The 13042-nt window shown below is 43.2% G+C and overlaps 3 protein-coding genes across 3 annotated transcripts in view; 1 reads left to right on the forward strand and 2 right to left on the reverse strand.

The window, feature by feature from the left end:
- The window catches only part of LOC125762985 (probable serine/threonine-protein kinase cdc7), a 53735-nt gene extending 50658 nt beyond the window's left edge, over positions 1–3077 (reverse strand). Inside the window, exon 1 of the mRNA XM_049425655.1 lies at positions 2536–3077. The gene's annotated coding sequence lies outside the window, so the exon portion shown is untranslated. The remainder of the gene's footprint in view (positions 1–2535) is intronic.
- Positions 3078–6708: 3631 nt separating this feature from the next.
- Positions 6709–11230, reverse strand: LOC125764884 (serine protease 7-like). Its single transcript, XM_049429533.1, has 5 exons — positions 9568–11230; positions 8850–9492; positions 8485–8687; positions 8062–8402; positions 6709–7986 (listed from the first exon to the last, which is right to left on the reverse strand). Exons 1-5 carry the CDS (start codon positions 9799–9801, stop codon positions 7428–7430), a joined length of 1980 nt encoding a protein of 659 aa, XP_049285490.1. The 5' UTR covers positions 9802–11230; the 3' UTR covers positions 6709–7427.
- Positions 11147–12942, forward strand: LOC125765850 (uncharacterized). Its single transcript, XM_049431338.1, has one exon. The coding sequence runs from the start codon at positions 11236–11238 to the stop codon at positions 12940–12942; it is 1707 nt and encodes a 568-aa protein (XP_049287295.1). The 5' UTR covers positions 11147–11235.
- Positions 12943–13042: the final 100 nt, after the last annotated feature.

Raw genomic sequence — 13042 nt, forward strand, 5'->3', positions numbered from 1 at the left:
GCTTCTTCAACAGGGCTTTAAATAAAAATTTGATAAAGCCCTTGTAGCTAATATCAAGATTACTTTTTTTTTGCTCTTTAGGAACTGCCATGTCCTATCAAGATTAAGATTACATACATATTAGATAGAAAATTAAACTATTTTCCGAACATTCATTTAACATCTCTACACCAATGATTCGGAGATCATTCGAAGAATCTGCCACATTTTAAATACGATAAACATGTTTCACCCAAAAATGTAACTTCATCAAAAAAAAACCCAAACTGTTAGTTCTACCGAATGCAATTTGTTTACGCGATCCATTCTTGGTTCTTGGTTCGGGTTACACATCCGATCGCGGTGGATCTCATTCCAATGCGTTACCGACTTGACCGGTGAACCGATTGAACGGACGTGCGAACCATTGGGCCAGGTTCTCCCTACTCCACCCGCCGAAATGCGCCAAACACGCAAAACCTAACCTGACGCGATCCAAAAATAATCTATCACGCACCCGAGCGCTGATGAATGCGCGTCCGCTTTCTTTGCACAGTGTGTCCGAGCTCGCAAACCAAACCAAACCAAACGAAAAAAAAAAAGAAAAAGCCGGCCACATCTCGACGCACGGCACAGAACGGAAGTGGTGGAAGGTGGTGGAAGGTTGCCGCGTACGTCGCGATTCTACACGGAGCGCCACCTGTTTGCCGCCACTGCTGCTAATCGACCATTTATGAGCTTCGAAGCAACACAGTGGCAACACACCCCCCGCCTTCGGGATTTCCACCCCCTCCCATCCCTCCCCCCTGGGCCGATTGAAGTTCTCACCATTTTGGCAATCGTTTCAAAATCGATTTTAGAATGTTATCTAACTACGTGCGAAAGCGAAGCGGCATTTCGGTGTGCGTGGATGTGGACGCAACAAAGGGGCGAAGGGCCACGGTGCACGGAAAACGCTGAGCCACAGAAAAAGAGAGTCTGAAGGCAAGGCAAAAAAGAGAGGAAGAGACCGGGTAGGGGTTTGAAAGGGGGAGAAAGGTAAGGGGGAAGATTTCCCTGTTGCACATACTAAGATGGGGTAGAGTTTAGTGATGGAAATTGAAGAACGTTCTCGGACCCATTGAAGGAATGTTACGGAATATTTGAAGAAAAAAACTCAGAATTTACAACAACAAAATGAGGATATTTGTGGAAAGGAATGTGCATTTAAAAAAAACATTTACTCATGATTAGTAGGCACAAAACATATGCTACAATATCAACAATTTGAAAAATGCTTTCGTGAGATCTTTATTTAATTTAAACTTTATCGTCTCCATATGGAAACTTGTCTGGGAGAGTATAGATCATTTATTCAGTTAAATGAATGACAACAAATTCAGTAAAAAATGACAAACCTGTTTCCTTTTAATAAGCATTAATTTTCTAACGTGATTACGCAATAATAAGTAAAATAAAGAAAATGGGAATTACAAATCGCTTTTATACGTTGACAACCACCAATTGATTGCTTCTAATCAAATCAACCAATATACATACATTGGACATAAGATACAGATCCCAAAACGTAATGCTACAGGTGTTCTAGTTGTTTTTTTTTTTTGCTTGGGAGGTACTTTGAACTAAAGTGTATGCGTATATATATATATATTTCCAATGGTACTCACTGTACGGGAGAGCAAGAAAGCGTGAGCGATGCAAGCAACCCCCGTCGTTTCGGTAAACGCGCGTTATCAACAAAACCCTTTGATAGTGGTGTGTCATATCAGTGGCATTCGCTGCGAGATAACAGTGTACCGTGGGGTCCCATTTACGTACGGTAGGTAGATTGAATGGCATGAAAAACACTTGTAAACATTATCACATGGTAGCTGAAGGAATGTCACCAACACACGAACGGACGGACGGAACACAGGGGTATTGTGCGAGAAAGTGTAAACGCAGAAACAACTCTACGATCTTAGAGCCTGTGACAGAGAGAAAAAAAGTAGTAGTAATACGAAGAAAGAAGGATAAGAGATATAATAACGGCACGAAGATTCGAAGATGAAGTCCCTTTTTTTGGAGGGAGATTTTTGATTTTGAACATCGATTATGGCGTTTTAAGCGACTCTAATTAAATCGCTTTTCAAACACAGAATGCAGAGTTGAGATTTTTTTAGAGCCACTTCACTCTACCATAAACATAAACAGCTGATAGTATAACACAATCACACCACTTCTCGTACCACGAGAGAGAGAGAGAGAGAGAGAGAGGATCAGAGTAAGGATCACTTAAACTGTTGCGATAGTAAGTGCATAAAGCAAATTTCCCTTTTTCAAAAGTCACACACTAAGAATGGGAAAATACCACCGCAGAACCACTGCAACAAACGTTAAACTTGTACTTCTTATATCATCACATTGCTTCCCTTGGCGCAGGGTTACTGAGGGCAGGTTGGGGGTGAAAAGTGTGTTGTTTGCTTTTCATCCACGGGGTTTTCCCAACCAAAAAACACTTCTTCTTTTCCACTACCACACACACACACACACACACACACACACTCACAAACGTACGAATAACTTTAAACCAGTTCACAAGGTTAGAATCAGCCACCAGCACGGAATCCCTGTACGAATGTTCACGATGTTAGAACGGTTTGCTAGCGAACAAGCCGGTTCCCCTCGGACCGGCTTCTTGTGTGCTATTCTCACCATTAACTGAAACGGATATTCTCTCATTCCGACACATTGCTGTGCGAATGTTTTTCGATGCATTTCTTTTTTTTTAAACGGCGTGTTGTTTTTGCCTCCCTGCGCCAGTATCGCAGCATATCTCTCGCATGTTGAACCCCTCTACGGGGCCCACAAAAGATCATGAAGGATATGATGCGCGTCCTCCCTTCCCCAAAACTAACCCTACGATCAGCGTGGTGTATTGTAGCGGGATCCACTGATAACACCGGTCTGACAATAAATCGACAATGACCCCACACCGAACAAAACAAAAACGTGCGACGATGCACTTTCCCACGCCTACGACGTACGACGAACGCACCGAGAGCAAACATTAAACATCGAAAGTCGCATATCGGAAGCACCTCATTAGCGTACGTGAGGATGCGAGGAATCGGGTTCACGTATTTGCCGTGCCTTAAAAAATGCCGAAACCGTTCCTATAGATTTCGGATTATCATTTGCTCTCTTTCGTGAGTAGTGTGTGTGCGTGGGTGGATGGGTGGATGTTTTTTTTTTCTGGGGGGTGAGTGCGTATATGCATTTTGTTGTTGAAAATGGAAAGAAGTACGAAGTTCACTCACCAGCTCACTCGCGCAGTGTACTGTACGACAGCGCGGTAACTCATTTTCCCCACACAGTAAAATGGCGATGCATGTTGGTGCGCACTGCACTCAAATTACTCACGAGCTGCTTCGGTTCTTCGCTTGCTACAGCTTACAGCTACCCCCAAAAAAACGGTTTAAATCGAGCATTTCGGGCTTCTTTGATCACGTATTTGGTCACTCGCGCTGCAGAAGATCGAGCGAAACGAATGTAACGGACGGACGATCGGCGTTTCGTCGTCCACTGCCAAAATTGCCCGTCGTAAGCGGAAAATCCAATCGTGTGAGTGGGGTAAAGAATTTTCCCAAAAGTCCGGCACGTTCTTCGGTTGTTCGACTGTGTTGCGTTCGTATCGGCTGCATAACACACACTTACGTAGGCTGGCGCGGACAAAGTAGGCCAACCGCGAGATGCGGTACAAGAGCGAACGGGAAGAAAAACATTCCGAAAGACGAAACAACAGCATCGTGTGAGGAACAGAACCAACGGTTACTTCGACCCAACAAAACCAATGTATGTAGATGAATGCGTGTAAGTAATGCCGTGGAGACGGAAGCGCTCTTGCTTCCAATGTGGAGCACATCAATTTAGTGGATTAACCGTTTCGTTCCGTTTCGTTCCATTTCTGCCGCAGCACCGGAGTAGGTGGCCATGGTCAGTAATGCTAAGCTTCCCGGAACGGTAGCTTCCTTCGTGTGTGAAAAACGACGAGTCGCGAGCTATAGAACGCAACCCGCTATGAAGGGATGATTCGCACACATGCTGGACGGTGTACGACGGGGTCTAAACCAGAGTATGGAATGGAAATGCGAAATAAAGACATTTTTAAAGCCCAAATTTCTTAACTTTACCACAAATAAAGCTATTTTCCACTGGACGGTTGAACGAGCCTTGCTACACTTCTATTGAACGATTGACCAATACCAGATGGCAGATAAGCCATCGGACTGTTTCATTGTACGGTTAGTCTGGTAAACCGCTACCACTGGTTCTGGTATCCGAAAATCTTTAGCCGTATCGGATGATAATGGAGTGATCGTGCGATATTTATCGTAAATTAAGAATCTGAGAGAGTTGAAGAAAGAGAACTGATTTAGTGTTTACCGACTCAGGAAGGTCACCTAATGACTAAGAAAATGAGGATGATTTGTTTAAAAAGCGAATATTCATGACTTTTCATACACAATCTAATATATTACAACGGTTACAACACAAGGCATTTTGACTTGAGAATAATATTGGACTGCAGTAGATACAAAACCTTTGGAAATATGCTTAAAATTAGGGATGTAAATATGTCAGAGCGCGGTCTTGAAAAACCACGAATTGCTTGAAGGAAATTTACCTTAATATTTCGCTCTTGAGAAGGTAAGAAGGTACTTTACATGAACAGCAAATGATCCTAAAATCAAAACTTACTTCATGGTCGGAATTCGTTGGTATCTCTCTTTTCTTGGGTTAAGGATCTCTAATTCTCATCTCTCTCTCTCTTGTGGATCATTCCGGCCATTTCTGGCTTACTAGACATATTTTTACCGCATAGCTGGATAGCCAGTCCTTGCTCCAGGAGAGACGGTCCGGATGGGATTTGATCCTCGATCGTGTTTTGTGGAACCGGCGCCGTTTATCACATACATCGCCTTTATTCTGAATTTGAAAATTTTAAGTAAGTAATTTCAATGCTTTGAGATACGTGCGCAAAAATGGGGTTTTAATATACTCCTGCCAAACAGCACCTTCTTGTGTACTTCCGGGAGATGGACATTCTTTCGTATATTTAGTTTTTTGATCATTTGATCATTTAATCAAACAACTAATCGCAATTGTGTTAAATTAAATGTCATTTGATAACTCTACTGTCTCAATCCAGAGTAGAGGTTAAATGTGGAGCATTGTTATCATCGATACCAATTCACTCAGTTCTATTACGTTCCGTTTCTTATAATGTTTTGTTGTCATTTTTTTCTATTATTCTTTGTGAGCTGTTTGTTTTACTTGTTGTATGTTTTGTTTTGCATTTGTTTTGCGCTATCTTCCATTTACTAATCCTTTCCTGTCTAATGTTTCTTTTGTAATTTGTATTTCTTCATGTTTTTCATTCATTTGTATTATTCACATCATATAAAGTGAATTTTTAAATATTAATTAAAACAACCAAAAATTTTCATAATGAATAGTTAAATTTGTTAAATAAATAGGAGTATATATGCAGGTTTCGATTATGAAACCAGAACTAAAAATTATTCCCCTCTAACCGCCGATTTTGTATGCAGCGATCGAAATCAATCACAAATCAATCGTCCATTATTAAATGTTTCTTCCATCAACATAAACTCTCTGTTATCAAGCAGCAATCGGAAGAGAAGCAAAACGGCCACAGAAAAAAAACAAAACAAATGCATTTGAACGAACCGCTTCCATACACATGCACAGTCGCGAACAGCTGATAGATCTGCAGTGACCTTGTTTCAGGGAAACACGCATGCGCCACACAGTTTATTTGCGTGCTTTCGTGAAGACAACGGTTGAAGCACGTTGGTTTTTAGAACCGGTAAATTTAGATGTGGTACGCAATAATACACCTCAACATCAACAGTGAGAAGAACAGCTTTTGTCGGCAGATAGTTTGTCACTCTTAGATGCTGGAAATTTACTCATTACCACGGCAGCACTACTTGGGAAAGTACGTCGTGCGACGTCATCGTGTAAATGCGGTAAAATCCTTTTGAAATGGAAGGAGCTAAAGGTAGTTAACCCATATGATAAACGGTTCGCCATTATGAATCATGGTAGTGATCATGTTACAGGGGGAATATACAATCAGAAGCTCGAAAAAAATCGTTGGGAGTTTTTTTTTAAGATAAACTTCCTCACATATTAAATAAAAAAATATGGTAAAACACAAAAATATAATATAAGCGTACGCTAACCAAGAAGATGCTTGGGGCCTTGTGCTTACCTTCACCTTCCCCCTCCTCCCCTCTTCACCCATCCTCTGCGTCAGCGTAGTTTTAGAGGCCCCGTGGAGTGGCAGTTAGAGTCTCCGAAAATGACCCCTCCCACCCCGTTAGCACTTTTGAAATCATTTCACCCTTCGGTCTGTATTTTCAGAATTTGAATTCCTGCGATCGATTATAGTGGAACAAAGCAAAACAAAGCTTGCTGATTCAAGTTTATCAACAGTGCGACCTTCTTTAGTTTTGGGGCCCTAATTACCATTCCGCTTAGGGCCTCCGAAAAGCTTTGCACTGCACTGGCGATTTGTAAAAAAATACCTCGGAATTCAAGCATTTATGAATATTTTGAAAGAAAAAATATAAAAGAAGTGCTTTAGCTAATAGATATAAAAATAAATAAATAAATAAATAAATAAAAAATATAGAAGAAGCTGAAAAAGCGATCTTTGGCCGAAAATTTGACACTATTTTGTAGTGAATTTTAATAACTACACCATGAAAAATTTAATAAACTTAGACCATACGGCTAAATGCCGTAATAATTGATTATAAAATAAAAATTTATAACCTTTGGACCTAACCAGGGCAGCGGCAAAGGATTGCCAAAAAATAAACGATAAAGTCGGTATTGCCTGACCCAACAACTAACTCTTAAACAAAAAAATGTCCTGTCTATCATCCTGCTATGGCCTTTATCTATTTCTTTTTCTTGTGTGGTCCTAAAGAGTTACGAGAATTGGTTTTTGTTCTCCAATTCATAATTTACCAGTGTTGATTTCTACATGTATAACAATTGTTTTTTTCTGTTTTTCTTACAATGTGTATTTTTATTGTTTCTGACTATTCTTGTAGTATGAGTCTCACATATCCTTTCTCACCTGGTACTTATGCACTACTGCCTTGAATTATTATTTTGCCGCGATGCTCAATTTCTTCTAACGAAAAAAACCTTGCACAGAATATGCATTCAAATTTATGAGTCTTCTTCGGTCATAATTCAAAATTATCCGTTGGTTCTTCTATGATTTCAAACAACCAGATATTTGTTAAAAAGTTGTAGTTCCTCATGGATAATCCTTTGAATAGAAACAATTCCTTTTACAGAACAAAACCTTAAAATTTTAAGACGAATTATAAAGATATGGAAAGCCGATACGCTACATACTCAGTTTAAGCTTTTATATTATCCAAAATCCATTGCATAAAGAATGAAACTCTCGAGCTTATCCCTGGCACACCTTGCGTACCACATCGTGGCCCTGCCGAAATCACACCGTACTGCACAAACCGGAAGTTATACTCAGGTACTTGCGCCTTCATTGGACCACCCGAATCACCCTCGCAGTGTAGTGTGGCATTGCCAAATCCGGCACAAATTGCATAACTGCTCAGGCTGCAGGATACCGGTGGTATGCGCGCCTGCAACAGAACCGGACTAACTTCCAGCCGTTCGGTCAATCCCCAGCCGGTAATCCAGTACAGCGTAGGATCGAACCCCATCAAGCTGCTGGTAAACGGAAGGCATACTGGTGAGACGTCACCAGAACTAAAGTCGATCGATCGGTTTAACCGCAGCAGACCAACGTCATGCCCGGAACGAACAATGCGTGTAAAGTTCGGATGGTAGACAGCATCTTCCACCCCGTACCGTTGGATCGGTGCGGCACACGTGTCCTCCTCACAATCTGGATCTGTACGAGTATCGAACTCTCCGATTCTTACATATCGCCTGAAAAGGACAGAGCAAACAGCGAGTGAGACATAACCATAAGTAGTTGCTTGATAAAATGGTCACGCGACTTACATTCGCTCCATCTGGCCATCGATACAGTGTGCTGCCGTTAGAATGTAGCGAACGTTGATGATCGTACCAGCACATTCCGAACTTTCCGTCCCGGACGTGCTGGACATATACACGATCATTGCCATCCACGGATACTGAAACAGACGGGCCTGCTGACCAAAGGCGATCTTGTTGTTAGTAGCCGGAAGACCACAGTTGGCACGATCGAAGAACCTCGTATTAGGATGGTTGACCAGACTCGCTGTGGCTGGTGCGACAGTTGTCGGTGCCGTAGTGATCGGTGCAGCTGTGGTCGTAGTTTGAACGGCTGTAACATCACAACAGACATGATATCCGGTAGCCTAAAAGCCAAACAAAAACGATATTTATTCCCGTATTTAATCCTTAAACGATATACCTTTTAATAAGCCTTTAATAACCTACCCCTTCCGGTGCAGTACAAATCGATGCCCTCAAAAAACGTGCCTCGTCCGGTGTTGCAGATGTCCCGCGGGTAGATATCAGACGTAATAGCCTTGCTACTGGTCCACATTGAGCGAGCGGAACACAATACCCGGCCCGATTGATGACCGTGGTGCACGGCGGTAGGTCCTCTCCTGCTCGTTCTCCAAACTCAACCTGCGGGGCTAGAAAAACCCAAACAGCGATTTTGACTGTATTCCAGCTCACACAACAGCTGGTTCACATGTTGATAAGACAAGATGTCACCCAGAGGTCACTGGCGGGGCTTTTTTCTTAAACCATCAACATTTAGTACTTTTGTTTCACGAAAGCAAAAGATTACTTACGCTGCTTGATGCGAGTGAGACCACAGCACAAATAGTCCACCTGCTGCAGGTTCGTGTAGCACCAATTCTGCCGTACGTACACGTCCTGTTCATCGCACTCGATGAAATCTAAACAGCGCTCCGATTCCGTGCACATGCCCTCTAATCCATCCTGTGTTTCGCACTCTTTACCCGCTTCCTGGTCGAAGATGAGCAGCGATTCGGTGCAGCATAGCTGCGACTGATTGCCCACTGGATCGCAACCGATCGTGAACGCTTCCAGCTCTGAGGCGATCGTATCCGGGTTATCAACCATGGCACAGCGGGCCGGTGGTACACATTTTCCATCATCACCAAATGGCGTCACACAAGGTTGCCAGCTTACGCGCTTTGCCAGCTGCCGCGTACCGGCAGTGATGGAGTTAGGGTAACGTTCCGTGTCACAGCACACAAACAACTGTCCCGACTGTTCGTAGCAGAAGTTATCCCGCAACAATTTGTGTAGGCGACGATCGTACCGCTTCTGCAGTACCATGCTCCGCCCAAAAACGGCCGGACAATCCTCAATCGGGGTACACTCATCGGGACACTCGTGAGAATCATTCGGGACCAACTCTATCCGATGCTCGGATGCTATCTTCCCCGTACAGCACACATGCAAAGTCTAAAGGAGTATACCAAACTAATAAATACAAGGTTTTGGAACTAATTTAAATTAATTGACGCAAACAATACTTACGCCATCCTTTCCATAGCCGCAGGCACGCTCACTCAAAAAAGCTTCAAACCGATCGGCGGGACGGAATTGCAGCCGTAGCAGGTGTTGTTTGATTGCCGGACATTTGGCCACCGAAACGCACCGTCCTTCCTGCGGTTTGTCCGAACGTGTCTGGCATGATCGATCGCCAGCAGTGACCGTCTCACCACCGAACACAACTACCACCAATAGCACCTTCCAAAGAATCGTCAACATCTTTCCTGTTGCACAAATGCTCGGATTCAGTTCTAAGCTGTACGCAGCTCGACGACGACGCTACAACTAACACCGGCTTCGAAGAGCGAAACCGAGGACAACGTTCACGCAACCCATAACCTTCAAGAACGCAGCGGATTATCGCCGAATGATTGCGCACCAATCGGTCCGCCGCATACAATCTCTCTCGCTCGTCCGGGTGACACATACGATCGAGGAAGAAAGAGGATCCAATTTCAAGATGAACAACATTCTTCTACTCTCTGTCTACTTCCTCCAATGTCTGGTCGAAACGCAACAAACCCCGCGAACGGAGGTAGGTGCTCAACCGGATCGGCTTCCTCTGTGGTATTCGACTTTTTTTTAATTATTCTGTGTGACGTCACCCTGTTCCGAACGAGTTGAAGAGGTATGGATTTTCCAAACACCCCCTAGCGACGGTTCATAGCCGTACGTTCAATATCGATTGTAGGCTCTGATGTTCACGGTCGTATGTTTACGATTCTTGGGTTGTGCTCTCTCGGAACGAGTTTCACGAGTCCAAACCAAACCGGAACCCTTTGCCGAACATTGGTCTTAAAAGTGAGGAACCTGTCGAGAACAGAATAGCATCAAAAACCAGCAAGTTGAAGATTTGTTATGAAGAACAAAGAAAACTTTTCTTCGTGTTGAATGTAGACAGCACAAAACCTAAAACTGAGCGAACGGCAATTCTGAGTACAAAAATTCTTATCTGAACCATCTAGAGGCAAGATCACCAAGATATCACCAAGGATACTTAATAGCTATCACTTTGTAATCTACATTAGAGTTACCAAATGAGAGTTACCAAAAAGACGAAATACTATTTACCCGCTGGACATGATTAATGATTCCGTATGCATGTCTTGAATGTTTAATAGCCGTTCTCCGGGAATTCAGCGATAAGAATATCTACTGCAACACGATTAATTACTGACAATAGGGATTTATTTACCCTATTCTCATTATAAAAGCCTGTACATTCGTCCTCCGTGGTATTCATCCTTTTGAACTCACAATGAAGCAAAAGGACTGTGGTCGTCTGTTAGTGTTACTGTACTGCGGATTTTGTTCCACAAACGCATCGCTCGATGCATTACGCCACAGTGACTGTCACTCCCAGTCGGTATTCATGGAAACACAAATTCTCGAGAACTATCTCACTAACCAGCATACCGTCACCGTGATAGAATCGAGCACCGAAATTCCGATCGTGTCGCCATACTGTCTACGGAATCCGGTACCTTTGAATGCCTTCACTCTTCATCGGTAAGCAAAGTTAGCGCTTCTCGCGAGCAGACCCTTTCGATGTGTTATGTTTTCAATGATAACGTACACTCACGCGTTTCCTTCAGTTTTCAGCTATTTGTACACCAATCGTTAGAACAGAACACACAACAGCTGGAGTATCGTATGAACGAATGCTTTGTGGGTTCCGGACACATTGAGGAGCTGCTAACGGAGCTGCTACCGTACCTTTCGCTGTATAACCCACGCGCCAAAGTGCTACTGATAACGCAGGATATGGATGATCAAGAGCTAGCTGAACTGTTCCATGTTGCCTGGTACAAATATCGATTGTTGCAGATCATTGTACTGAATCACCATGGCAATGAGACAATAGAAAGCTGTGTGTTCAATCCCTTCCGGAAGGGGCTTTCGCCGGAACTACACATTTTGCCAACAACTAAATCCGACTTGCACTGCAACCTGCTGGTGGATGGGAATGAACTGGAGCTATACAATCGAGAGTTGACTAGCTTCATTGACGATCGCGTATATTATCTGAACGGATATCCTTTGAACATTGCGATGCACGTTAGCAACGGGTCGACTTCGGCGTATGACTGCATTTTGGGTACGGTTAGTTTCACGGACATTGATCAGGAAATTCTTTCCATTATGCAAAAACTCATGAACTTCAGCATGATTCTACACAAAAACGAACTCGAGCTATCGATCGGATATATCCACCAGAACGGAACACCCGTCGGTACGCTTGGGTTGATTGAGAACAATCTGATCGATTTGGCGGCGAACTCACGCATCATCCACAACTATGATACGAAGAATTTGCTATACCTGCACTATATCTCCACGGAGAAGCTGGTCTTTATAACGCCGCGAAATTTCTTCAAGAATCGCGACAAAACGCAGGTGTTCATTAATCCATTTAGCGTGGCATACATGCTAACAAATATGCTATTATCTTTCGGTGTTCCGATGATTATCTTTTTGCTTGAGTATGCCGCCCGCAAACTTGACGTACCCAGAGAAACGAGCAACTATTCGTTCGGCACCAAAGTGCTCAACCTCGTGGGAATTATCTACAACGTATCAGTGAAATTGCCCCGGGCTGCCCGCAAGCGCTGGATTATCGTTGGGCTGCTGGTGTATAACATCGTGTCGTATCCGATCTGGCAAGGTGTCACTATACGGTACCTGCACCCAAGCAATCAGCAGGTGAACAATATTAACAGTCTTGAGGAGTTGATTGAAACGGACCTTGAACTGAAGGTGTCACATTACCACGAGCACATCGTACGTCATGAGGGACCACACTTTCAAAATCCAGTGTACAACGCACTTTCAAATCGATTATCTACAAAAAATACATCCTCATTGCGCGATTCCATTGAGCAGATTATAATCCACCGCGATTCTGCACTGCTTATCGCTGATGAATACGTTCCGCTCGTGTTGGCCGGAAATTACAAGTGGATACCGGGCAAACCGGATGCCATATGGCCCATTCAGAAACCGGTGTACGAGTTTTACAAATCGATGGCCGTTCCGAAAACGTCTCCATTCGTTGGTACGTTTAATGTGATTGTCTTGCACTGTGTTGAGGCTGGGATGAACGATCGGTTCATGCATCAACTGGAGACGGTGGTACAGTTGATGAAAATTAGACGCATCCGGGAGCATCCTTCCGTGCCGGATTACATTGTGTTCAATATGGAACATTTGCAGCCACTGTTTATTTTTTATTTCGCTATGCTATTGTTATCGAGTGGAATTTTCCTGATCGAACTCATTGTTAAGCGTATAGAACGTGCACGTTCCTCGCAAATGATACATCCTGGTGAAAAGTATGTACCATTTGAATTTACCCTTTGAACTTCTAATCCTACAAGAGGACCATTTGCAGCACGATAGAATCAGATAATATGTTTTCTACAAATTGCTGTGTTCATTAGTGGATCTACAACCGCAAGAG

This window comes from Anopheles funestus, chromosome 2RL (genome assembly GCF_943734845.2).
Source record: "Anopheles funestus chromosome 2RL, idAnoFuneDA-416_04, whole genome shotgun sequence".
In the NCBI taxonomy this organism is placed as follows: domain Eukaryota; kingdom Metazoa; phylum Arthropoda; class Insecta; order Diptera; family Culicidae; genus Anopheles; species Anopheles funestus.